Source organism: Budorcas taxicolor, chromosome 5, assembly GCF_023091745.1.
Source record: "Budorcas taxicolor isolate Tak-1 chromosome 5, Takin1.1, whole genome shotgun sequence".
Classification (NCBI taxonomy): Eukaryota; Metazoa; Chordata; class Mammalia; order Artiodactyla; family Bovidae; genus Budorcas; species Budorcas taxicolor.
The window spans coordinates 120,077,073-120,102,335 of NC_068914.1; the positions used below are offsets into that span (position 1 = coordinate 120,077,073).

Genomic DNA, 25,263 nt, shown 5'->3' on the forward strand with positions numbered 1-25,263 from the left:
ATTCTAGGAATCAGCAAACTAAAATGGACTGGAATGGGTGAATTTAACTCAGATGACCATTATATCTACTACTGTGGGCAGGAATCCCTTAGAAGAAATGGAGTAGACATCATAGTCAACAAAAGAGTCTGAAATGCAGTACTTGGATGCAATCTCAAAAACGACAGAATGATCTCTGTTCATTTCCAAGGAAAACCATTCAATATCACAGTAATCCAAGTCTATGCCCCTACCAGTAATGCTGAAGAAGCTGAAGTTGAACGGTTCTATGAAGACCTACAGGACCTTCTAGAACTAACACCCCCCAAAAGATGTCCTTTTCATTATAGGGGACTGGAATGCAAAAGTAAGAAGTCAAGAAACACCTGGAGTAACAGGCAAATTTGGCCCTGGAGTACATAATGAAGCAGGGCAAAAGTTAATAGAGTTCTGGCAAGAGAATGCACTGGTCATAGCAAACACCCTCTTCCAACAACACAAGACTCTACACATGGACATCACCAGATGGTCAACACCGAAATCAGATTGATTATATTCTTTGCAGCCAAAGATGGAGAAGCTCTATACAGTCAGCAAAAACAAGACCAGGAGCTGACTGTAGCTCAGATCATGAACTTCTTATTACCAGATTCAGACTGAAATTGAATAAAGTAGAGAAAACCACTAGACCATTCAGTTATGACCTAAATCAAATCCCTTATGACTATACAGTGGAAGTGAGAAATAAGGACTAGCTCTGATAGACAGAGTGCCTGATGAACTATGGACGGAGGTTCGTGGCATTGTACAGAAGACAGGAATCAAGACCCAAGAAAAAGAAATGCAAAAAAGTAAAATGGCTGTCTGAGGAGGCCTTACAAATGGCTGTGAAAAGAAGGGAAGCAAAAAGCAAAGGAGAAAAAGAAAGATATACACATTTGAACGCAGAATTCCAAGGAAAAGCAAGGAGAGATAAGATAGCCTTCCTCAGAGATCAATGCAAAGAAATAAAGAAAAATTATAGAATGGGAAAGATTAGAGATCGCTTCAAGAAAATTAGAGATGCCAAGGGAACATTTCATGCAAAGATGGGCTCAATAAAGGACAGAAATTGTATGGACCTAACAGAAGCAGAAGATGTTAAGAAGAGGTAGCAAGAATACAGAGAAGAATTATACAAAAAAGATCTTCACAACTCAAATAATCACGATGGTGTGATCACTCACCTAGAGCCAGTCATCCTGGAATGTGAAATCAAGTGGCCTTAGGAAGCATCACTACAAACACAGCTAGTGAAGGTGATGGAATTCCAGTCGAGCTATTTCAAATTCTGAAAGATGATGTTGTGAAAGTGCTGCACTCAATAAGCCAGCAAATTTGGAACACTCAGCAGTGGCCACAGGACTGAAAAAGGTCAGTTTTCATTCCAGTCCCAAAGAAAGGCAATGCCAAAGAATGCTTGGACTCATTTCACATGCTAGTATAGTAATGCTTAAAATTCCCCAAGCCAGGCTTCATCAGTATGTGAACCATGAATTTCCAGATGTTCAAGCTGGTTTTAGAAAAGGCAGAGGAACCAGAGATCAAATTGCCAACATCTGCTGGATCATGGAAAAAGCAAGAGAGTTCCAGAAAAACATCTATGTCTGCTTTGTTGACTATTCCAAAGCCTTTGACTGTGTGGATCACAATAAACTGTGGAAAATTCTTAAAGATGGGAATACCAGACCACTTGACCTGCTTCTTGAGAAATCTATATTTAGGTCAGGAAGCAACAGTTAGAACTGGACATGGAACAACAGACTGGTTCCAAATAGGAAAAGGAGTACATCAAGGCTGTATATTGTCACCCTGCTTATTTAACTTATATGCAGAGTACATCATGAGAAATGCTGGGCTGCAGGAAGCACAAACTGGAATCAAGATTGTCAGGAGAAATATCAATAACCTGAGATATGCAGATGACACCACCCTTATGGCAGAAAGTGAAGAAAAACCAAAGAGCCTCTTGATGAAAGTGAAAGTGGAGAGTGAAAAAGTTGCCTTGAAGCTCAAAATTCAGAAAACTAACATCATGACATCCGGTCCCATCATTTCATAGCAAATTGATAGGAAAACAGTGGAAACAGTGACTCGCTTTATTTTTCTGGGCTCCAGAATCACTGCAGATGGTGACTGCAGCCATGAAATTAAAAGACGCTTACTTCTTGGAATGAAAGTTATGACCAACCTAGACAGCATATTAAAAAACAGATACATTACTTTGTCAACAAAGGTCCGTCTAGTCAAGGCTATGGTTTTTCCTGTGGTCATGTATGGATGTGAGAGTTGGACTATAAAGAAAGCTGAGCACTGAAGAATTGATGCTTTTGAACTGTGGTGTTGGAGAAGACTCTTGAGATTCCCTTGGACTGCAAGGAGATCCAACCAGTCCATCCTAAAGGAGATCAGTCCTGGGTGTTCATTGGAAGGACTGATGTTGAAGCTGAAACTCCAATACTTTGGCCACCTGATGTGAAGAGCTGACTCACTGGAAAAGACCCTGATGCTGTGAAGGATTGAGGGCAGGAGGAGAAGGGGACGTCAGAGGATGAGATTGTTGGATAGCATCACTGACTCAATGGACATTGGTTTGGGGCGACTGCAGGGTTTGGTGATGGACGGGGAGCCTGGCGTGCTGTGGTTCATGGGGTCACGAAGGGCTGGACAGTACTGATCGACTGAACTGAACTGAGGCTTCAACAGTATGTAAACTGAGAAGTTCCACATGCTTAAGCTGGATTTAGAAAAGGCAGAGGAACCAAAGATCAAATTGCCAACATTCACTGGATCATAGAAAAAGCAAGCAAATTCCAGGAAAACATCACTGACTACAATAAAGCCTTTCACTGTGTGGATCACAACAAACTGGAAAATTCTTAAAGAAATGAGAATAAAAGACCACCTTACCTACCTCCTGAGCAACTTGTATGCAGGCCAGGAAGTAACAGTTAGAACCAAATGTGGTACCATGGACTGGTTGAAAATTGTGACAGGAGTGCATCAAGGTTGTATATTGTCACCCTACTTATTTAACTGATACACAGAGTACCTGATGTGAAATGCCAGGCTGGATGAAATACAAACTGGAATCAAGGTTTTTGGGAGAAATATCAATAACCTCAGATATGTAGATGACACCGTAGTGGCAGAAAGCTAAATGGAACCTAAAAGGCCTTGATGAAGGTGAAATAGGAGAGCAAAAATGCTGACTTAAAACTCAACATTTAGAAAACTAAGATCATGGCATCTGGTCCCATCACTTCATGGCAAATAAATGGGCAAAACATGGAAACAGTGACATACTTTATTTTCTTGGGCTCCAAAATCTCTGCGGATAGTGACTGCAGTAATGAAATTCAAAGATGTTTGCTCCTTGGAAGAAAAGCTATGACAAACCTAGACAGCATTTTTAAAAGCAGAGACATCACTTTGCTGACAAAGTCCCTATAGTCAAAGCTATGGTTTTTCCAACAGTCATGTACAGGTATGAAAGCTGGATGATAAAAAGGCTGAGCACTGAAGAATTAATGCTTTGAAACTGTGGTTCTGGAGAAGATTCTTGAGAGTTCCTTGAATAGCAAGGAGATCAAACCAGTCAATCCTAAAGAAAATCAACTCTGAATATTCCCTGGGAGGACTGATGCTGATCTGCAGCTCCAACACTTCAGCCACCTGATGCAAAGACCTGACTCACTGGAAAAGACTCTGATGGTGGGAAATATTGACAGCAGGAAGAGATGGAAGTGACAGAGGATGAGATAGTTAGATGGATTCATCAACTCAATGGACATAAATTTGAGCAAGCTCCAGGTGTTGGTGATGGACAGGGAAGCCTGGTGTGCTACAGTCCATGGGGTCACAAAGAGTTGGACACAACTGAGTGACTGAACTGAAAATGACTCACAATAAGTGTTAATGGGGATATGATCTTTTTTAATATAAATTTATTTATTTTAATTGGAGGCTAATTACTTTACAATATTATGGGTATGATCTGTTGACTTGAACTTTTTAGAGCCTGGAGTGGTGTATTCAGGGGGATTGATGTGAAAGTGATAATGGAAGACAAGAAAGAAGGGTTGTGTGCAGTTATGTTGTGTCTGCTATGGCTGCTGCACCAGCCAGGAGAGAATAAACAGGTCTACAGTTGCTAGACTCCTCACATTTTCTTCCAGTCTCTTAACTCTCGCCTTGCTTACCATGGTTTCAGCAAACAGTGTGCACAGTGAGATACAGCAAGACAATTGGCGCTGTGAGCAGGATGAAGAACAAGAGACATGGGTTTGATACCTGGGTCGGGATTCCCTGGAGAGGAAATGGCAACCTACACCAGTATCCTTGCCTGGAGAACCCCATGGACAGAGGATCCTCGTGGGTGACAGCCTATAGGTTCTCAAAGAACCAGGCATGACTGAAGCAACTGAGCAGCAGCATGGATGAGGAAAATAAAGTTCAAAAGGTGAAGTGACTTGTCCAAAGTTGCTCACTTCATAGGAAAGCTGGGACCAAACTATTGTCTGATTTCAAGTGCAGCATTTTAAAAATCTCATCTCAGTGTAATCCTCTTCAAGTGCTTTTGCTTGGATAGTAGGAAATATTGGCATGGTTTCCAGTGGGATTCCAGGATTCTACTCACCTGTCACCCAAAGAGATTCTGTCCATACGTATTCAACTTCTGGTCTCTGATTTTGTTTGAAAGAAAAGAACTTTGGTAAAATAATATTTTAAAATTGTCGTATTGATTACATTTGTTCCTATGACATTTTGTAATATTGACTATATTTAGTAGCTACCCTCGGATGTTCCAGGTAAGATGGGTAGAACTTTTCCTTCTCCATCTGGAGGGGTATTTATGTTGTGTCTTCTTAGGTTTGAAGGTTAAGAGTGGGGTCTGTAGCAGTCTAATTGCCTGTACTTTAATTGGTTGGATATTTGTGTGAGACTAAATAGCCACTTACCTCTATCATTCCAAAGGAGAAAAAAAATGCAGTAAAGAAGATCTGTGTGTCATGACAATACTTTAACATTGTAATAATTAAAGCTTCTCCTAGCTGACTAGCTAAACTCTGACTTAGAACAGGCACTGTTTACTCTATAATTAAGGTACTGGCTTACTAGAATGAAAGTCTTACTACTTTTTTGATTCCTGTTACAAGGGCCTTACAGCTGCACAGTTATATTCAGTGACATAAGAAACAAATAATTGATTTTTTAGGGGGAGGACAGAAGATTAAATTTTATTGAAAAGCATAAGGGAGGTGAAATTATGGATCAATTTATAAACAATAAGAAAAAAATTTGTGGGGTTTTTTGCTTGCAAAAATAAAAAAAAATTAAATTGCTACATAAGTGAAAGTGACTTTGGCAGAAACATTAGATTGTTTAGTAAGTATTCCAAATCTCTTAAGAATGTTGAATGTATAAAGTGGGCTATATTAGATCTATTTAATAATTCACATCAATATATACTACCTGTATTCCTTTTAAAACTCTTTTTATTTCCTGATGATTTGTGACCCTAATTTAAGCCCCTGATCTATCTGGAATAGAGTCAAGATTAAAATATATTTTATAGCATGTTCAACACATTAAAATGGGATCAATCTGAGGAAGCAGACCACTTCAAGCTTTAAGTCAGTCAGTAAAGACTTTTATATTTATACTCAAATACTGAAACTAAAATATTGAATTATTTTCGTTTTGAATTCAGTATAGTTTAATTAGGAGCAAATTCCCTCATCTGAGATAAAGTAGTCCTAGTTCGTTTTTGCATAGAAGTAATTTTTCAATTTTGATCAAGTGGAAAAAGATATAATGACATGAGCAAAGGATTTTGACATAAGTGCTGGAGAGCTATTGAGTGTAAGAGAGAGCTGAAAGAAGGAAATCCAAACTGAAGGCTACTGTAGAACGCAAAGTATGAGGTGATAAGAATCTGGACTGAATAGCAATGGAAATGAAGCAGAATGGGCAATTATATGAGATGTCTCAAAGCAGCAGATCAATAGGAGGTAGAAAATTGAGCAAAGCCCATGAATTAAAGGAAAGGTGATTCAAAGCATACTGCAGGATTCCAAGCATAAATGATTGATAAAACTGTTAGACCTGTTATAAGAGATTATAGAAGAGATAACAGATTTGAAAGAAAAATAGAGAAAATAATGAATTTGCTTGACTTTGGGGCAAAATTAGGACATTTGTTTAGATATCCCCCTTGAAGACAAAGAGATATGGAACTAAATTTTTGTCTATATGAGATGTATCTATATCTCAGGAATCTCTGGGAATCATCAGATTTAACATAGTAATTGTAGCTCAGGAACTGATTATTAGTCTAATGGAGTGACTGAAAAAAGAACAGAAAACCTGGAACTAGACCTTAAGGAAACACATAAGTTGACATAGCTCATGCTAGAAATCATGGAGAAAGTATGAGAATCAGATCTTAATGCAAGTCACAGTTAGGTGACAATTAATAAGCTGATATATATATATATATATATATATATATATATATATATATATATAATGTCCTGGAAATGTTGATGAGATAAACAGTAACTGAGTATATGAAATTCAGTTTGAATTTAAAGAACTATTATTTAACCCCAAGTTCTAAAATTCTATAATCTTTCAATCCTTGAGAGTTTCTGAAGCCACTCTATGTTGAAAAAAGTAAAATGTACTCATTTTGGCTGTCATAATTATATATATTTTGAAAAGTAAACATTAATTTGGTTAAATGTTAGAAATGACACAGTGTAAGAACACGTGGACTTATGTCTTTAATATTGACACTAAAATGAAAATTCATAGGACCAAAATATCCAGATGGAAAGAAACCATTCATCTGAATGATTTGTTTACATAATGTCTACATCTTGATGCACCCAAGTAATTGATAACATTTATAACATTTTGTATAATATTGAACTTTTTTGGTAATCCTCTTTCTTTGTAATTATGCTTATGATGGTAAGTAAAAATACCAAGAACTTGTAAATTGTGCATTTGTGTGTTTTAGGTGTTTCTATCATTTTAGGAGATTTTTTCTTTGAATACTTCATCCCTGGTTTTTCAAAAGTACTGTGTGTATATGTGTTTGTGTGTGTGTCCATCTGTTTATTGCTGTCGATAGAATACTTCATCATCGTGGGTGTGGGGAAGAGTTTTTATGCCACTGTATATAACATTATTATCAAAACAATCTACCTAAATGATTTTTTCATGTATATATATATGTATATGTATACAGACACAATTCCTTCAGAAGACACCTACCAAGGCAAATGCAGGTTTCCAGTGTTGATTTTGGCATGGGCACAGAACCCATTTTACAAAGAGGAGAAACAACAACCAGCATTGGGAGAATAAAACCAGAGCTCTACAAACAGAAATCAGTGGACTCTGAGGACAACAGGAAAGAAGATGTCAAAACCTGTGGAAAACTTAATTTCACCCTCCAGTATGACTATGAAAATGAACTTCTAGTGGTGAAAATTATCAAAGCCTTAGATCTCCCTGCTAAAGACTTCATGGGAACTTCTGACCCTTATGTGAAGATGTATCTTCTTCCAGATAGGAAAAAGAAATTTCAGACTCGTGTGCACAGAAAGACTTTAAATCCTCTGTTTGACGAAACTTTTCAGTTTCCTGTAGCATATGATCAACTAAGCAACAGAAAACTACATTTCAGTGTGTATGATTTTGACAGATTTTCTAGACATGACATGATTGGGGAAGTGATTTTTGATAATTTGTTTGAAGCCTCTGATCTCTCCAGAGAAGCCACAGTATGGAAAGATATTCATTGTGCTACCACAGTAAGTTATAATTCTGCCAATATATTCCATTTATTTGACCTGCAGTAATATATAAACCTAATTTTTACCCAGATTAGTTTCAAAAAGTTAGGGAAATTTTGTCCTAAATACCTGCAAACAGTGTATGAATGACATATGTACATAAATAATTCAGGCATTTAACACTATCTAGGTAATATTAGTGATCGTATACATAAAAAATCTTTTCTTTTAATGTCTAACCTTTGTTTCTACACTTCTTGTTTTGAGGAAGTTCATTACTTCACCATACTGGACAGTTCCTCTAATTTGCCAAAAGTAATAGGACTTTTCACTTGTAAAATATTTATCTTTAACTTATTCTCTACAGTCAATTTCCAAATAGTTATTATTGATTTTAATTATTTAAGAAGATTTCATTCCTCAGGTTTAACCTAAAATGTACTTTAATGCCATTTGGAAAGGCCTTGATTGGGCTTAAAACAGCCCACTCCTTCAGAAGCTTTTGTGGAATTCATAAAATTATATCATTTGATATGGCAAATAATGAGGAAGTGATTGGTTTACATTCAGTTCAGTTCAGTTCAGTCACTCACTTGTGTCCGACTCTTTGCAATCCCATGGACTGCAGCACCCCAGGCCTCCCTGTCTACCACCAAATCCCGGAGATTACCCAAATTCATGTCCATTGAGTCGGTGATGCCATCTAACCATCTCATCCTTTGTTGTCTCCTTCTCCTCATGCTCTCAATCTTTCCCAGCATCAGGGTCTTCTGGAATGAATCAGCTCTTTGCGTCAGGTGGCCAAAGTATTGGAATTTCACCTTCAACATCAGTCCTTCCAATGAACACCCAGGACTGATCTCCTTTAGGATGGACTGGTTGGATCTCCTTGCAGTCCAAGGGACTCTCAAGAGTCTTCTCCAAAACCACAGTTCAAAAGCATCAATTCTTCGGCACTCAGCTTTCTTCACAGTCCAACTCTCACATCCATACATGACTACTGGAAAAACCATAGCCTTGTCTAGATGGACCTTTGTTGGCAAAGTAATGTCTCTGCTTTTCAATATACTATCTAGGTTGGTCATAACTTTCCTTCCAATGAGTAAGCATCTTTTAATTTCATGGCTGCAGTCACCACCTGCAGTGATTTGGGAGCCCCCAAAAATAAAGTCAGCCACTGTTTCCACTATTTCCCCATCTATTTGCCATGAAGTGATGGGACCAGATGTCATGATCTTAGTTTTCTGAATGTTGAGCTTTAAGCCAACTTTTTCACTCTCCACTTTCACTTTCATCAAGAGGCTTTTTAGTTCTTCTTCACTTTCTGCCATAAGGGTGGTGTCATCTGCATAACTAAAGTTATTGATATTTCTCCTGGCAATCGTGATTCCAGCTTGTGCTTCTTCCAGACCAGTGTTTCTCAAGATGTACTCTGCATAGAAGTTAAATAACTAGGGTGACAATATACAGCCTTGATGTACTCTTTTTCCTATTTGGAACCAGTCTGTTGTTCCATGTCCAGTTCTAACTGTTGCTTTCTGACCTAAATATAGATTTCTCAAGAAGCAGGTCAAGTGGTCTGGTATTCCCATCTCTTTCAGAATTTTCCAGTTTATTGTGATCCACACAGTCAAAGGCTTTGGCATAGTCAATAAAGCAGAAATAGATGTTTTTCTGGAACTCTCTTGCTTTTTCCATGATCCAGTGGATGTTGACAATTTGATCTCGGATTCCTCTGCCTTTTCCAAAACCAGATTGAACATCTGGAAGTTCATGGTTCATATATTGTTGAAGCCTGGCTTGGAAAATTTTGAGCATTATTTTACTAGCATGTGAGGTGAGTGCAATTGTGTGGTAGTTGTGTATTCTTTGGTATTGCTTTTCTTTGGGATTGGAATGAAAACTGACCTTTTCATTCCTGTGGTCACTGCTGAGTTTTGCAAATTTGCTGGCATACTGAGTGCAGCACTTTCACAGCATCATCTTTTAGGGTTTGATATAACTCAACTGGAATTGTTTACATTAGGACTTTCTTTTTCATTGTAAAATGATTTTTCTGATTATAAAATAACATCAAAATTTGAAAAATAGAATAAAAATATGCAATTAAATAGCCTATAATGCCATGAATTAATATGTAAAACCTTGGCATATTGCTTTCTATTTGTTTTTCTATAAATGTTTGAAAGTAATTAAAGTCAATATAAGTTTAAACTTTTCCATGCTTTTTTTCAGATGATATTTGTTTTAGTACATGATGTTCAAGATATGATCCATTTTCCCTAGTGAGTCTTTTATTGTTGGACATTTAAATTAGCCCTAAATTTTGTTATACTAAAACTTATTGCATTCTTTTTACAGAAATTTCTTTTATAGTCAAGAATATTTGTCCAGAATAGAACTGGATAAACAGAATTAGGGAACTGGTCTCCTAGGAGGTTAGATTGCCAATTTTTTTTTCATTCATTAGTTATTAAATGAAGGTATTTAATTTTTTACTGCCAGGCTGTCTTTATGTATTTAACATCTTTTATAAAAGTTTTACCACAAATCATAAACTTAAAAAGTTTAAGTTTTAGGCAGAGACAGAGGTTATTTAAAAAATAAGAAAACTGGTAAATTAGAAATAGTTCCTTTTGCAGTACCCTAGTATTATACTGTCAGTTTATTGCATTACATCATCAAAGCATCTTAGCTATTGGGTTTTTATCTCATGGTCTCCATTGTGATTCTCTCTTAAGGAACAAACTAGATTATATTTCAAAGGAACATTGAAGCTTTTTTTATTTCATATCATTTTTTACCTTATTACTTATATTCCTACAGGAATAACAGTGGTGAAGAGGGAAAATTTACTGTTTTAGATATATGGCATATTCTAGAATTATAAAATGCAGATAACAATTAATTGTTAGGTTATTTCTCTTGATTCTCCAATCTTATTCATTCTTTTATTTATTCAGCAACTGTTTGCTGATTACCTACTCTATGTTTGACATGCTTTGAGTACTAGGAATGTGAAAAATGTTACCATAAAAAATTGTTTGACATACATTCTGTTCATGTATTTGGGATCAGAGGTAAGTAACCCCTAAATGAAGTATAAAACTTAGCATACTTTTATAGGTGACTGATAGTAGATTTTCTTTTTAACAGTCATAGTTTTTGTGTTCCATAGTTGGTCCTTAAAAACATAGTAAGCATTCCTCATGGAAGCTTCAATTTTTGACTGTTTATAGAACATAAACTGTTTTTTGGTAAACATAAATGAACCCTTCAGTTTTATTTTTAATTCTCCCATATGCTTCAGGTATTACTTTTTTATTTCTCCTGTAAAACTTACCACAAATATAGTGTCTTAACACAAATTTATCACATCATATTTCTGTAGGTTAGAAGTCCAACATAGGTCTTATTGGACTGAACTCAAGGTGTTGGCAGGACTCTGTGCCTTTTTAGAGGCTCTAGGGGTGATTCATTTCCTTGCCTTTTCCAAATTTTAGCAGTCACAGGAATTCCTTTGTGTAGATTGAGCCCATGTGAGCAATCAAGGATAAGCTTCCCATCCCAAGGTTTATAATCTTAATCATATCTACAAAGTCCTTTTATGCCATGTAGGTAGCATACTCAGGCCTTGTAATTAGGATGCAGCCATCTTTAAGGATGCCTTTACTTTGTCTGCCATGGCTTTAGACATTTTCATTTCAGTATTCTAGATATAAAAGAAAGCATGAGGATAATAATATATTTTATTAAATTGTTCTAGTCAAATGACATTTCCCTTTAACTGAGCCACGCACTCTTCTAGATACTACTTATGACTTTTTTGTTGTGAAGATAGTGATGAAACCTGTTTCCTGAATATGGAACCAAAGTTCTCAGTATGTACTACTATCATCTTTTAGGTAATCTAGTATTTAATTAAAAATTCTCTTTTGAGAATTTATTGAGAAATTATTAAGCATTTTTATATCCTCAGATTAATAAAAATGAAAAAAAAGAACGAGTTAAAATTTGCTTAAGAAATTGTCTTTTCCTACTCATATATCTTTAATTTAAAAAAATTCACACAGAAATTATAGTTTTCTAGAAAGAAGGAGAAAGGAATGAAATAGTAGTGTAGTTTAATGCCCTCACTAAATATTTGTTGAATAATTAACAGCCTATTTTCATATAAGGTCAAGTGAAAGAATGTATGTTAGTGCAAATCTCTGAGGGGAAAAAACAATGCAATGAAGTACTTTATTGATATGTTTGGTTATATTTGTTGCCATTAACTACTTTCTGTAGACAAAAAATTTAAAAATTATTGAGTGTGTACCACAAATTCATATGTGAAATAAGCCAGAAATACTAATATTTTAAATTTATTGTTAATAATCCTATCAGGTTGAAAAAAGAGACACATATCAGGTATAATTGTATTACTAATTATTTCTATACAAGTAGGATTAATATTTTTATCAGGAATTAGCAGGGATTTTTTTAAATTTCAGTTTGAATGACTAAGATAACAGTAAAGTTGTATCTTTATTTTGTGCAAAAAATTAGTTTTCCCTTTAGAGCTTATCTCATTGCATGTTAAAAATATGGTAAGCCAATCAGCACTTCACCTAACATAGAAATATCTCCAGTGTAGGAAAAAATCACATTGAAGGATAGTGTATACCCTATACCTCTACTTCTAAAATGGGAAAGAAAAATATATATTCACATTGAGTTATATATGCAATCAGTTCAGTTCAGTTCAGTTGCTCAGTCGTGTCCGACTCTTTGCGACCCCATGAATCGCAGCACGCCAGGCCTCCCTATCTATCACCATCTCCCGGAGTTCACTCAGACTCAAGTCCATCAAGTCAGTGATGCCATCCAGCCATCTCATCCTCTGTTGTCCCCTTCTCCTCCTGCCCCCAATCCCTCCCAGCATCAGAGTCTTTTCCAATGAATCAACTCTTCACATGAGGTGGCCAAAGTACTGGAGTTTCAGCTTTAGCATCATTCCTTCCGAAGAAATCCCAGGGCTGATCTCCAGAATGGATTGGTTGGATCTTCTTGCAGTCCAAGGGACTCTCAAGAGTCTTCTCCAACACCACAGTTCAAAAGTATCAATTCTTCCGTGCTCAGCCTTCTTCACAGTCCAACTTTCACATCCATATATGACCACTGGAAAAACCATAGCCTTGACTAGACGGACCTTAGTCGGCAAGGTAATGTCTCTGCTTTTGAATATGCTATCTAGGTTGGTCATAACTTTTCTTCCAAGGAGTAAGCGTCTTTTAATTTCATGGCTGCAATCACCATCTGCAGTGATTTTGGAGCCCCCCCCAAAATAAAGTCTAACACTGTTTCCACTGTTTCTCCATCTATTTCCCATGAAGTGATGGGACCGGATGCCATGATCTTTGTTTTCTGAATGTTGAGCTTTAAGCCAACGTTTTCACTCTCCACTTTCACTTTCATCAAGAGGCTTTTTAAGGTCTTTATAAGGAGACATAAAATTTTAATAATAGTTATTGCATGTATCCTTGGTAGCTCAACTGGTAAAGAATCTGCCTGTAATGCAGGAGGCCCTAGTTGGATTCCTGGGTCGGGAAGATCCCCTGGAGAAGGGATAGGTTACCCACTCCACTATGCTTGGGCTTCCCCAGTGGCTCAGACAGCAGAGAATGCAATGCAAAAGACCTGGGTTCAATCCCCAGGTTGGGAAGATCCCCTGCAGGAGGGCATGATAACCCTCTGCAGTATTCTTTCCTGGAGAATCTCATGGACGGAGGACCATGGCAGGTTATAGTCCCTAAGGTCACAAAGAGTAAGAAACAACTGAAGCAACTTAGCATGCATAGGCAATGTGCTTAGCTTCCCAGTCATGTTGGACTCTTTGTGACCCCATGGACTGTAGCCCATTAGGGTCCTCTGTCCATGAGATTCTCCAGGAAAGAATACTGGGGTGCATTGCCATGCCCTCCTCCAGGGGATCTTTCTGACTCAGGGATGGAAGCTGCATCTCTCTCTTACATCTCTTGCATTGGCAACTGAATTCTTTATAACTAGAAACACCTAAGAAGTCCAATAATAGTCATTACCTTTTGGCAAAAATGGTAGAAACTGGATGAATATGGAAAAGGAATAATTTGTAATATGTTGCTTTATTTACATTTTACGTTTCAGTAGTTCAGTTCAGTTCAGTCACTCAGTCGTGTCTGACTCTTTGAGACCCCATGGACTACTGCATACCAGTCTTCCCTGTCCATCACCAACACCCAGAGTTTGCTCAAACTCATGTCGGTGATGCCATCCAACCATCTCAACCTCTGTTATCCCCTTCTCCACCTGCCTTCACTTTCATCAAAAGGCTCTTTAGTTTTTCACTTTCTGCCATCAGGGTGGTATCATCTGCGTATCTGAGGTTATTGATATTTCTCCCAGAAATCTTGATTCCAGTTTGTGCTTCATCCAGTCCAGCATTTTGCATGATATACTCTACATATAAGTTAAATAAGCAGGGTGGCAATACATAGCCTTGACTACTCCTTTCCCAATTTGGAACCAGTTTGTTGTTCCATATCCAGTGCCAACTGTTGCTTTTTGAACTACATACAGATTTCTCAGGATGGAGTAAGGTGGTCTGGTATTCCCATCTCTTTTAGAATTTTCCGCAGTTTGTTGTGATCCACAGAGTCAAAGTCTTTGTTGTAGTCAATAAACAGTAGATGTTTTTCTGGAACTCTCTTGCTGTTTTGATAATTCAGTGGACGTTGACAATTTGATCTCTGGTTCCTCTGCCTTTTAAAAGTCCATCTTGAACATCTGGAAGTTCATGGTTCATGTACTGTTGAAGCCTGGCTTGGAGAATTTTGAGCATTACTTTGCTAGCATGTGAGAGGAGTGCAATTGTGCGGTAGTTTGAACATTCTTTGGCATTGCCTTTCTTTGGGATTGGAATGAAAACTGACCTTTTCCAGTCCTGTGGCCACTGCTGAGTTTTCTAAATTTGCTGGCATATTACTGAACTGAACTGAACTACTGAAACATAAAATGTATATAAAGTAATATATTACAATGTGAGTAGAACAAAGTCTTCTTTTAGGATTTGAAATATCTCAACTGGAATTCCATCACCTCCACTAGCTTTGTTCATAGTGATGCTCTCTAAGACCCACTTGACTTCGCATTCTGGGATGTCTGGCTCAGGTGAGTGATTACACAATCATGGGTATCTGGGTCGTGAAGATCTTTTTCTATAGTTCTTCTGTGTATTCTTGCCACCTCCTCTTAATATCTTCTGCTTCTGTTAGGTCCATACCATCTCTGTCTCTTATTGTGCCCATCTTTGCATGAAATGTGCCCTTGGTATCACTAATTTTCTTGAAGAGATCACTAGTCTTTCCGATTCTATTGTTTTCCTCTATTTCTTTGCCCTAATCACTGAGGAAGACTTTCTTTCTTTCTTTCTTTTCTTTTTTTTTTTTTTTGCTTTTTAACAAGAATTCAAAGTGTGGATTTTTAAGTAGGCTGTATTTTTTGGAAGCGGTACAGGTAGACAAAGTGAGAATAAATCAAAATACCATTTTTACCAAGACAGAGCTACATTTCACTAATAACACAAATCAATTTTTTTTTCAATAGGCTGGCATGTAATTTTATTTGATTTTTAAAAAAATTTTTTAATTTAAAATTTTATTTTTACTTTATTTTACAATACTGTATTGGTTTTGGTATACATTGACATGAATCTGCCACGGGTGTACATGAGCTCCCAAACATGAACGCACCCCCCCCCCCCCCCCCCCGCCCTGCCCGCCACCTTCCACCCCACATCATCCCTCCGGATCATCCCCGTGCACCAGCCCCAAGCATCCTGCATCCTGCATCGAACATAGACTGGTGATTCATTTCTTACATGACAGTATACATGTTTCAATGCCATTCTCCCAAATCATCCCACCCTCTCCCTCTCCCTCTGAGTCCAAAAGTCCGCTCTACACATCTGTGTCTCTTTTGCTGTCTTGCATACAGGGTCATAATTACCATCTTTCTAAATTCCATATATATGTGTTAGTATACTCTATTGGTGTTTTTCTTTCTGGCTTACTTCACTCTGTATAATCGGCTCCAGTTTCATCCACCTCATTAGAACTGATTCAAATGTATTCTTTTTAATAGCTGAGTAATACTCCATTGTGTATATGTACCACAGCTTTTTTATCCATTCATCTGCTGATGGACATCTAGGTTGTTTCCATGTCCTGGCTATTATAAACAGTGCTGTGATGAACACTGGGGTACATGTGTGTCTTTCAGTTCTGGTTTTGAGGAAGACTTTCTTATCTCTCCTTGCTATTCTTTTGAACTCTGCATTCAAATGGGTATATTTTTCCTTTTCTCCTTTGCTTTTCGCTTCCCTTCTTTTCACAGCTACTTGTAAGGCCTCTTCAGCCAGCCATCTTGCTTTTTTGCATTTCTTTTCCATGGGGGCGGAGAAGGCAATGGCACCCCACTCCAGTACTCTTGCCTGGAAAATCCCATGGATGGAGGAGCCTGGTAGGCTGCAGTCCATGGGGTCCCTAAGAGTCAGGCACGACTGAGCAACTTCACTTTCACTTTTCACTTTCATGCATTGGAGAAGGAAATGGCAACCCACTCCAGTGTTCTTGACTGGAGAATCCCAGGGATGGGGGAGCCTGGTGGGCTGCCGTCCATGGGGTTGCACAGAGTCGGACATGACTGAAGTGACTTAGCAGTAGCAGTAGCAGTTCCATGGGGATGGTCTTGATCCCTGTCTCCTGTACAATGTCACGAACCTCAGTCCATAGTTCATCAGACACTCTATCTATTAGATCTAGTCCCTTAAATCTATTTCTTTCTTCCACTGTATAATCATAAGGAATTTGAGTTAGATCATACCTGACTGGTCTAGTGGTTTTCCCTAATTTCTTCAATTTCAGTCTGAATTTGGCAATAAGGAGTTCATGATCTGAGCCACAGTCAGCTCCCTGTCTTGTTTTTGCTGACTGTATAGAGCTTCTCCATCTTTGGCTGCAAAGAATATAATCAACCTGATTTCAGTGTTGACCATCTGGTGATGTCCATGTATAGAGTCTTCCCCTGTGTTGTTGGAAGAGGGTGTTTGCTATGACTAGTGCATTCTCTTGGAGAAACTCTATTAGCCTTTGCCTGCTTCATTCCATATTCCAAGGCCAAATTTGCCTGTTACTCCAGGTGTTTCTTGACTTCTTACTTTTGCATTCCAGTCCCCTATAATGAAAAGGATATCTTTTTTGGGTGTTAGTTCTAAAATGTCATGGAGGTCTTCATAGAACCATTCAACTTCAGCTTCTTCAGCATTTCTGGTTGGGGCATAGACTTGGATTGCTGTGATATTCACTGGTTTGCCTTGGAAATGAACAGAGATCATTCCGTTGTTTTTGAGATTGCATCCAAGTACTGCATTTCGGACTCTTCTGTTGACCATGATGGCTACTCCATTTCTTCTAAGGGATTCCTGCCCACAGTAGTAGATATAATGGTCATCTGAGTTAAATTCACCCATTCCAGTCCATTTTAGTTCGCTGATTCCTAGAATGTCAATGTTCACTCTTTCCATCTCCTGTTTGACCATTTCCAATTTGCCTTGATTCATGGACCTAACATTCCAGGTTCCTATGCAATATTGCTCTTTAGAGCATTGGACCTTGCTTCTATCACCAGTCACATCCACAACTGGGTATTGTTTGGGTTTATCATATATGATATTTATTATGTTGAAGTATGCTCCTTCTATGCCCACTTCGTTGAGAGTTTTATCATAAATTGATGCTGAACTTTATAAAATGCCTTTTCAACATCTGTTGAGATGATGATATGATTTTTACTTTTTGTTTTGTTCATATAGTACGTCATATTGATTGAATTTGTGGAGATTGTACCATTCTTGCAACCTTGGATTGAATCCAAGTTGATCATTCTCTCTTTAACTTTTGCCATTTTAATTATAATATGCCTTGGTGTGGACCTTTTTAGGTTTATCTTGTTTGGGGCTGCCTGTAATTTCTATACCTGGATGCCCACAATTTAGGGAAGTTTTCAACCATTATTTCTTCAGATATATTTTCTGTCTCTTTGTCTCTCTCTTATCATTTTGGGGACCCTGTAAATATTATGATGCTTGATTTTTTAGTGTATTTTTATGTCAGTTATTATATTCTTCATTTCTGACTGATTCATTAATATATTTTCTAAGTCTTTGTGAAAGTTCTTACTGACAGAAAGTCACAAGGATACCCACCCAAATCAGGAAAAGAATGGAAGAATTCAGTGGGAACTTTGAAACAAACTGACCATGGATTTACATACTTACTAGGTCATTAATCTGTGTATTTTTGAGCAAGCTACTAGATCTCTCTAAGTCTTAATTATCTTTTCTGCAAAATGGGGATTATGAGAACATTAATCATGGTTTGTTGAATAAACTAAATAAGACGTGTGCTTAGCATAGATCCAGATCTTTTCTAAATGCTCACTATACATTAGCTGCTAAAAAGCATTGGCAGAATGATATCATTGGTATATTGTTTTGGTTTTTGTTATAGTTGGCTTATTATATAGGAATGAAGATCTTGGTGCTAAAAGTAGCTTTGCCCTATTATTATACTGAAGATAGTTTTAGATGGTGTGTTTTTCTACTTAGACTGCAAAGTTTTGTGCAATAAATAATTCAAATCTATTTAGTTACTGTGTGCCATGACTCAGTGAGTAGATACTACTTTTTCTTTTATGATACATACTGCTACCTAACATGCTTCTTATCTCCCACCTGATTTGACTCTTCCTTTTCCACTGGGCTCATCTCCTCCTCTTTTTCCCCTCACCAACCTCTGCATGCACTTATAATGTATATCTTATAAAACCTCAAGAGTTAATGATTCTGGTTATCTTCAGTATGCTACTTTCCACTATTCTTCAACCTGTTTGAGGCATAAAGAGGTCGACTTGTTTGTCCACACACTCTAAGCTCTCTGAGTTCTGGCAAAAGATGTTAGGGCAGAGGGAGAATGCCATTTGGCCATGTAGTCTCTTTAGATCTTTCTATGAGAGATTGTCTCAGGCTGGCTATGTGCTTTACCTGAGGGTACAGTTCCTCTCAAAGTAGGCTTTTCTTATTACACCTCTTTCTGAGATCTGGTAACTGTCCTCTCCCTTGTCCTTTCAGACCTGGGGGTTATTACTACCTCTACTCTTACCAGCAGCCAGGACATCACACTGTCTCTTGTGGTTTCCCTACTTCCTGCTTACACCCCTCAGATGCCCACCCCCCAATTAAACCCTTTGGAATTACTCTGATTTGTGGGTGTCATTCAGTTTCTTCTTATATCCTGAAAGATATAACAAAGAGATAAAATGATTCCTGATTACAAACAGCTTAATTTCCTGTAAATTTCTAGGATCATGCATGTATGCATGCTTTGTTGCTCAGTCTGTCCAACTCTTTGCGACCCTATGGACTATGGCCTGCCAGGTTCCTCTGTCCATGGGATTTCCCAGGCAAAAATACTGGAGTGGGTTGCCATTTCCTTCTCCAGGGGATCTTCATGACCCAGTGATCAAACTCACATTTCCTGTATCTCTGGCATTGCAGGCAGATTCTTTATCCATTGAGCCATTGGGGACCATGCCACATGTGGAATATATTCCACATATTTATTACTTTTAGGGAAGCTAAATTAGTCCTTTAAATGCTTGATATTAAGATAAGGTTTTCAACTATTAACAAGGCAAAATAGCTATGACATTGTTACAGTCTTCTAACCTTTTTTATACAGAGAATTTCAAAGGGCTTCCTTGTATCAGAATTTCACGTTTCATTGCAACTGAAAAAATATGAATTTCTGTTTTTTTAAAAAATCAAGATTTCAGAATAAATAATACAGCATTTATTTAGATAGTCTAAAAAATGACTCTTTTATGATAATTTTTTTAGATTTCAAAACATATATTTGTGTGCCAGTTTAGAAATATAATTTAAGAACACACATATACACACACACACACACACACACACACACACACATATATATATATATATATCCCTACTTTTTCAATAGACACTACTGAATATAATTTAGCCTTTGCTTATCAGTGGTGATCTTTATGACCATTAATTATGATAGTAAATTTATAAAGCAGACTTTTATTTTTGTCCTTTGTTCATCTATTACACTATTTTTTCTCCATATAAGTATACATGCTTCCTACATTCCTTACTTCTCCAATTTGTTCCTTTTAGGTTGTATAATAAAATATCTAAGTTGGACTATATATAAGTAAAATCAATATGTGTTAAATAATGATTTGAGATTTTTTTCTCATAATAAAGTGCATGAGGCTTATAACAGGAAAGAAGTCTTTTTATATTAACCTAAAAGCTCAAGGGTATGTTCTAAGTAGGTTTTGAAAGTCTGGATCTTATGGTCATATTATTTTAGAATTAGTAGGAATTCAAGTGATCCTTTTTTTTCTATAGTTTAGCAAATGGAGGTCCAATGATAAGAAAATTACCAGTTCACACTGCTGATTAATAGAAAGTTCAAAACTAGATTTTAAATCATTAATTAACTCTTGCTTCAGTGTTGTTTGCCCTGAACTGTTAGATTGCATGTTTGAAATATGCTAAAAAGAAATGAAAAAAAAACAAACAAACAATTTTTTAACATGGAATTTCACTTTTGGTTTACAAAATTAAAATCTCAAATTACTTACATAATTTGAATTGAATAAAAATTTAATATGATACTTTTGACAAAATATATGTAAAAAATTTAAAGCTTATAACCCTGTCAAATTTATTTTTACAACATTAATAAAAAATGCATGAAGTACTAAGCAGTAATTTTTGGGCCTTATTCAGAACAGTAGTCAGAATCAGTGCTGTTTCAGGGAATGTCTAGGCTACTTTTCTTTCTTATATATATTTGGTAAAAAATCCACACTAAGGTATAATTTGATTGTATTTATTGTTTGTGTCTTTCTATATTATAATGTTTGGAGGTTATAGGACACAGAAAGAAACTTTTTATGCCCATGATGTTCTAGCAACATATGCAGGTCTGTTCCAAGGTTTAGGAATTTAGTATAATTCTACTGGTAGTATTGAATTAAAATTTTTCCTTTCTTGCATTTAACTAGTTTAATTATTAAGATTCTCTTATGTAGTGAAAAGAATATGGAGTTGATTTTTAAATATTCAAAATCTTCTCTTCTTCTGTAATAGACTGCATTAAATAGTTTCCTAAAATTCAGTAACTGATTTTCTAATTTAAAAAAATTTTTTCAAAGAAATATAGTATGTCACTCACTAGCTTTGAAATCTAAGTCCATGAAAACAATTCTGAATTTGCCCTTCTGGTTTGTAAAATGTGAAGCAGTATCTCCCTTGAAGAAAGTCACAGAGGAAAGCAGAAGACCACAGAAACTTAAAACGAGTGTCCTTTAATTACAATCCAGGATTTGTTACCACCTATTCATATCATTTTGGGGAAACTGCTTACCATTTCTGAACTTGTTTATACAACCATAAAAAAAGGTTTATAATAATATCAGTCCCATGGGAATAATTTTGAAAATAAGATAATAAAAGTACAGTTCTGTAAAATTTAGTTACTAAAATAAGTTGTGTCACTTATACCCAACATGCTATAATCTTGTAAATAAAGAAAACAGATACTTGTTATCTACTTGATTCAGTAGATAACAAGTAGATTCAGTAGAGAATTTGAGCGAGTTCAGTCGCTCAGTCGTTTTCAACTCTTTGCGACTCCATGAACCACACTACACCAGGCCTTCTGTCCATCATCAACTCCCAGAGTCCACTCAAACCCATGTCCATTGAGTCGGTGATGCCATCCAACCATCTTATCCTCTGTCATCCCCTTCTTCTCCCACCTTCAATCTTTCCCAGCATCAGGGTCTTTTCCAATGAGTCAGCTCTTCACATCAGGTGGCCAAAGTATTGGAGTTTCAGCTTCAACATCAGTCCTTCCAATGAACACCCAGGACTGATCTCCTTTAGGATGGACTGGTTGGATCTCCTTGCAGTCCAAGGGACTCTCAAGAGTCTTCTCCAACACCACACTTCAAAAGCATCAATTCTTCTGCACTTAGCTTTCTGTATAGTCCAGCTCTCACATCCATACATGACCACTGGAAAAACCATAGCCTTGATTATATGGACCTTTGTCGACAAAGTAATGTCTCTGCTTTTTAATATGCTGTCTAGGTTGGTTATAAGTTTCCTTCCAAGGAGTAAGCGTCTTTTAATTTCATGGCTGCAATTACCATCTGCAGTGATTTTGGAGCCCCCAAAAATAAAGTCTGACACTGTTTCCACTATTTCCCCATCTATTTGCCATGAAGTGATGGGACCAGATGTCATGATCTTAGTTTTCTGAATGTTGAGCTTTAAGCCAACTTTTTCACTCTCCTCTTTCACTTTCATCAAGAGGCTTTTTAGCTCCTCTTCACTTTCTGCCATAAGGGTGGTGTCATCTGCATATCTGAGGTTATTGATATTTCTCCCGGAAATCTTGATTCCAGCTTGTGCTTCTTCCAGTCCAGCGTTTCTCATGATGTACTCTGCATATAAGTTATATAAGTAGGGTGACAATACACAGCCTTGATTATTCTTGAATATCTTGAATATTTACTTGATTAGTAATATCTAATTCCCCCATGTGTTAAATTTCTTACCTTAATATTTAACTTTCCTAAATGTATTACTGTCAAAAATGTTTTAAAAAATGAATGATATTATTTACTATTATCTTCAATCTTAAGTTGATTAAAACATGACACGTTTAAAAGACTGTGCTTTAGCATACACTGCATAAAGTCTTTATATAAATTTAATTAGTTCACTAAACCAATGTTTTACTTGGTTTTGTAAACTAAATTTTTACAAAATTTTTACCAGTTTTAAACCATTCAATCACTGATTGAATACCAATTTTATTTATATTTTTGGAATGCTTTTAATTTTTGTATATGCTATGCACAGTCCCACACCCCATAGTAAGTAATGGGATGCTTTACAAGTATAGGCATGTATGAAATATACAATCTAGGGAAGAGCTTAGACACCCAGGAGAAGGAAATTATGTCTAAATAGGTTGCTACCGTACCAAGTAGACTGCAGATGTTTCAATTTATAATTAGTTATTTATAGAGAAGCAACTATAATATAACTGATATGATGACTATAAAATATTGCCCACACAGTGAAAAATAATGACTAGGAGAACATTTTTATAACAGATGCCGGTTACCTGCTATGCCTATTTAGACCAAGGATCTTAATCTATCAGTTCAATAACTTCTGTTTAGTTCTTCTATTTGCCAGGTATTCTTCTGGATGTTTTAGGATATAAAATGTCCCCAGTCTGATAAGGCTTACTATGTAGAAACAGGTGATAATGAAAGAAATATGAATATCTCCAGTGAATGGAAGTGCTATATGAGGCAAGGTAAGGGACAAGAAGTTGGTAGTGAGGCGGGACCACTCTTCATAGTGTGGTCAGATAAAGCCTCTCTGATGTGAGTGGTAGATGAGGGTCAGGTCACCGAGAGCCTTTAGGTCATGGAAAGAACTTTGAGTTATATTCTGAGTGACATGTGAGGCCATTGATGGCTTTTGATCAGAAGTGAGCCATGACTTCATTTATTAGCTGTAAGATCTCTGGCTACTATATGAAGAAAAAACTTTGGCAGAGGAAAGTGGAACCAGTTAAACCAATTTCTTATTTTTTTAAATAGTGAAGCCAAATTCATCCAATTCAATATCTTCATATAGCAATAACTGAGAGGAATTCCTTCAATCAGGGATTTTGTAATGATATTTAAAGGCATCAAACATTCTAAGGAATGCTGTATACAGTTTACTACACAAGTTTCTATACCCCATCTATAAATAGTAATTAAGTTTTGAAAATAAGTCTCCAGTTCCTCTCAGCAAGAAACTTTGATATCTCTTAACCAGTAAGATGAACAGTTCTTATCAAATTTGTATACTCTTATTGTGTTCCAAGTTCTTCTTGTCTCAGTGTCTATATTAGCCTATCCCATTTGCTCTTTATGTAGATGGTTAGGATACTTCATTTGTTAAATCCAGGAAAGTTTGTTTCAGCTCTATCTCTTCAACCTGAGCATTCAATGACTCCTGGTAGCTAATCCAATGGCTGTATTGGATTGTATAAGAGTTAAGCCATTGTGTCCGGTAGTTATTTCCTGCTTGAATTAAGGGCTGAAAATGATTCTCCTACTAAGACAAAACAGGGGCAATATTAAATAGCATCCTTGGCAATAATAGCTCTTGGCTGTGATCATTAAGCACTTAATGGTCAGTATGCTTTATAATGGTCCCATCTGTAACACTACCATGCTCTCTGCCCACTTCTGCCCTGACTTCAAAGAAGTTTCATCTTTGTTCCATGACCAAGCACAATGCTTAATATTATATGCTTAATACTAGCATATGGAAATATGCTATTATATGCTTAATACTAGTTATGGAAATACTAGCAGGTCCTGCTAAAGGACACTAGGTGAGCCTTTTCTCTGTTTTTAATGGAGATGGTGGGAAAGAATCAGTAAAGAAAATGTGAGATAAAAATCCAGGAATGTAACTAGGTCTTCTGATAGGACCCTCCTTTGGTTGTTTCTTCCCCATCTTCATTCAACATGATGAAATCTAGTTTAATCAGAATCACTGAGAGAAATAGGAAGGGCAGGGAGGAAGGGTTGTTCAAAAGTTGTAGTTCTTTGAAGAAGAAGGAGGGAAATGAGCTAGAAACTGGAACAGGATTATAATGTTAATTATATTTCCTAATTGTATTCTGCCAAACATCTTCTTCATCATTTTCCCTTGTCCCCATTGTCACTAGACTGCTTGCTCTGGCTGAGTGGAAAAGATGGTCAGATGTACAAAAAAAAAAAGAAGCAATTTGTCCACCTTAGGGATGTATTTATTTTGAAATTCCAGAGTGCTATAGAATTATAGCAAACATAATGCCAAATCACCTGAGAGTAAAGGGATCTATAAAGAAATAGGTTCAATAAAACTAGCAGATGTGTATCATGCAACTTCAGCTCCCCAAATCCTGTGTACCTTTAAATGACTCAAAAGTGTTTTGAGCCATACATGGATATGCCCTTGCACACTTCTAGAGGGTTTCCTCATAAAGCCCTCAACTATCGTGAACAGTGTCTTAACTCAGTTGCTCTCTGGTTAATGAGCAGTCTTCACATCTTCAAATGGAAGTGAAGTCCCTGCTGCCACTGACCTGGCTTGATGCTTTTATGATTTTTTTCATTCAGTATGCTTTTTATCGAGAATCAACACTATGATGCTCCTGAACAATAGAAATATTGTTATAAACAAGAAAAGAAT

General features: G+C 36.7%; 1 protein-coding gene across 1 annotated transcript in view; it reads left to right on the forward strand.

Moving 5' to 3' along the window:
• Window positions 1-25,263, forward strand: part of SYT10 (synaptotagmin 10) — a 113,572-nt gene that overhangs the window by 53,723 nt on the left and 34,586 nt on the right. The window contains exon 3 of the mRNA XM_052640762.1: window positions 7,277-7,844. Within this exon, the coding sequence (XP_052496722.1) occupies window positions 7,277-7,844 (568 nt within the window). The remainder of the gene's footprint in view (window positions 1-7,276; window positions 7,845-25,263) is intronic.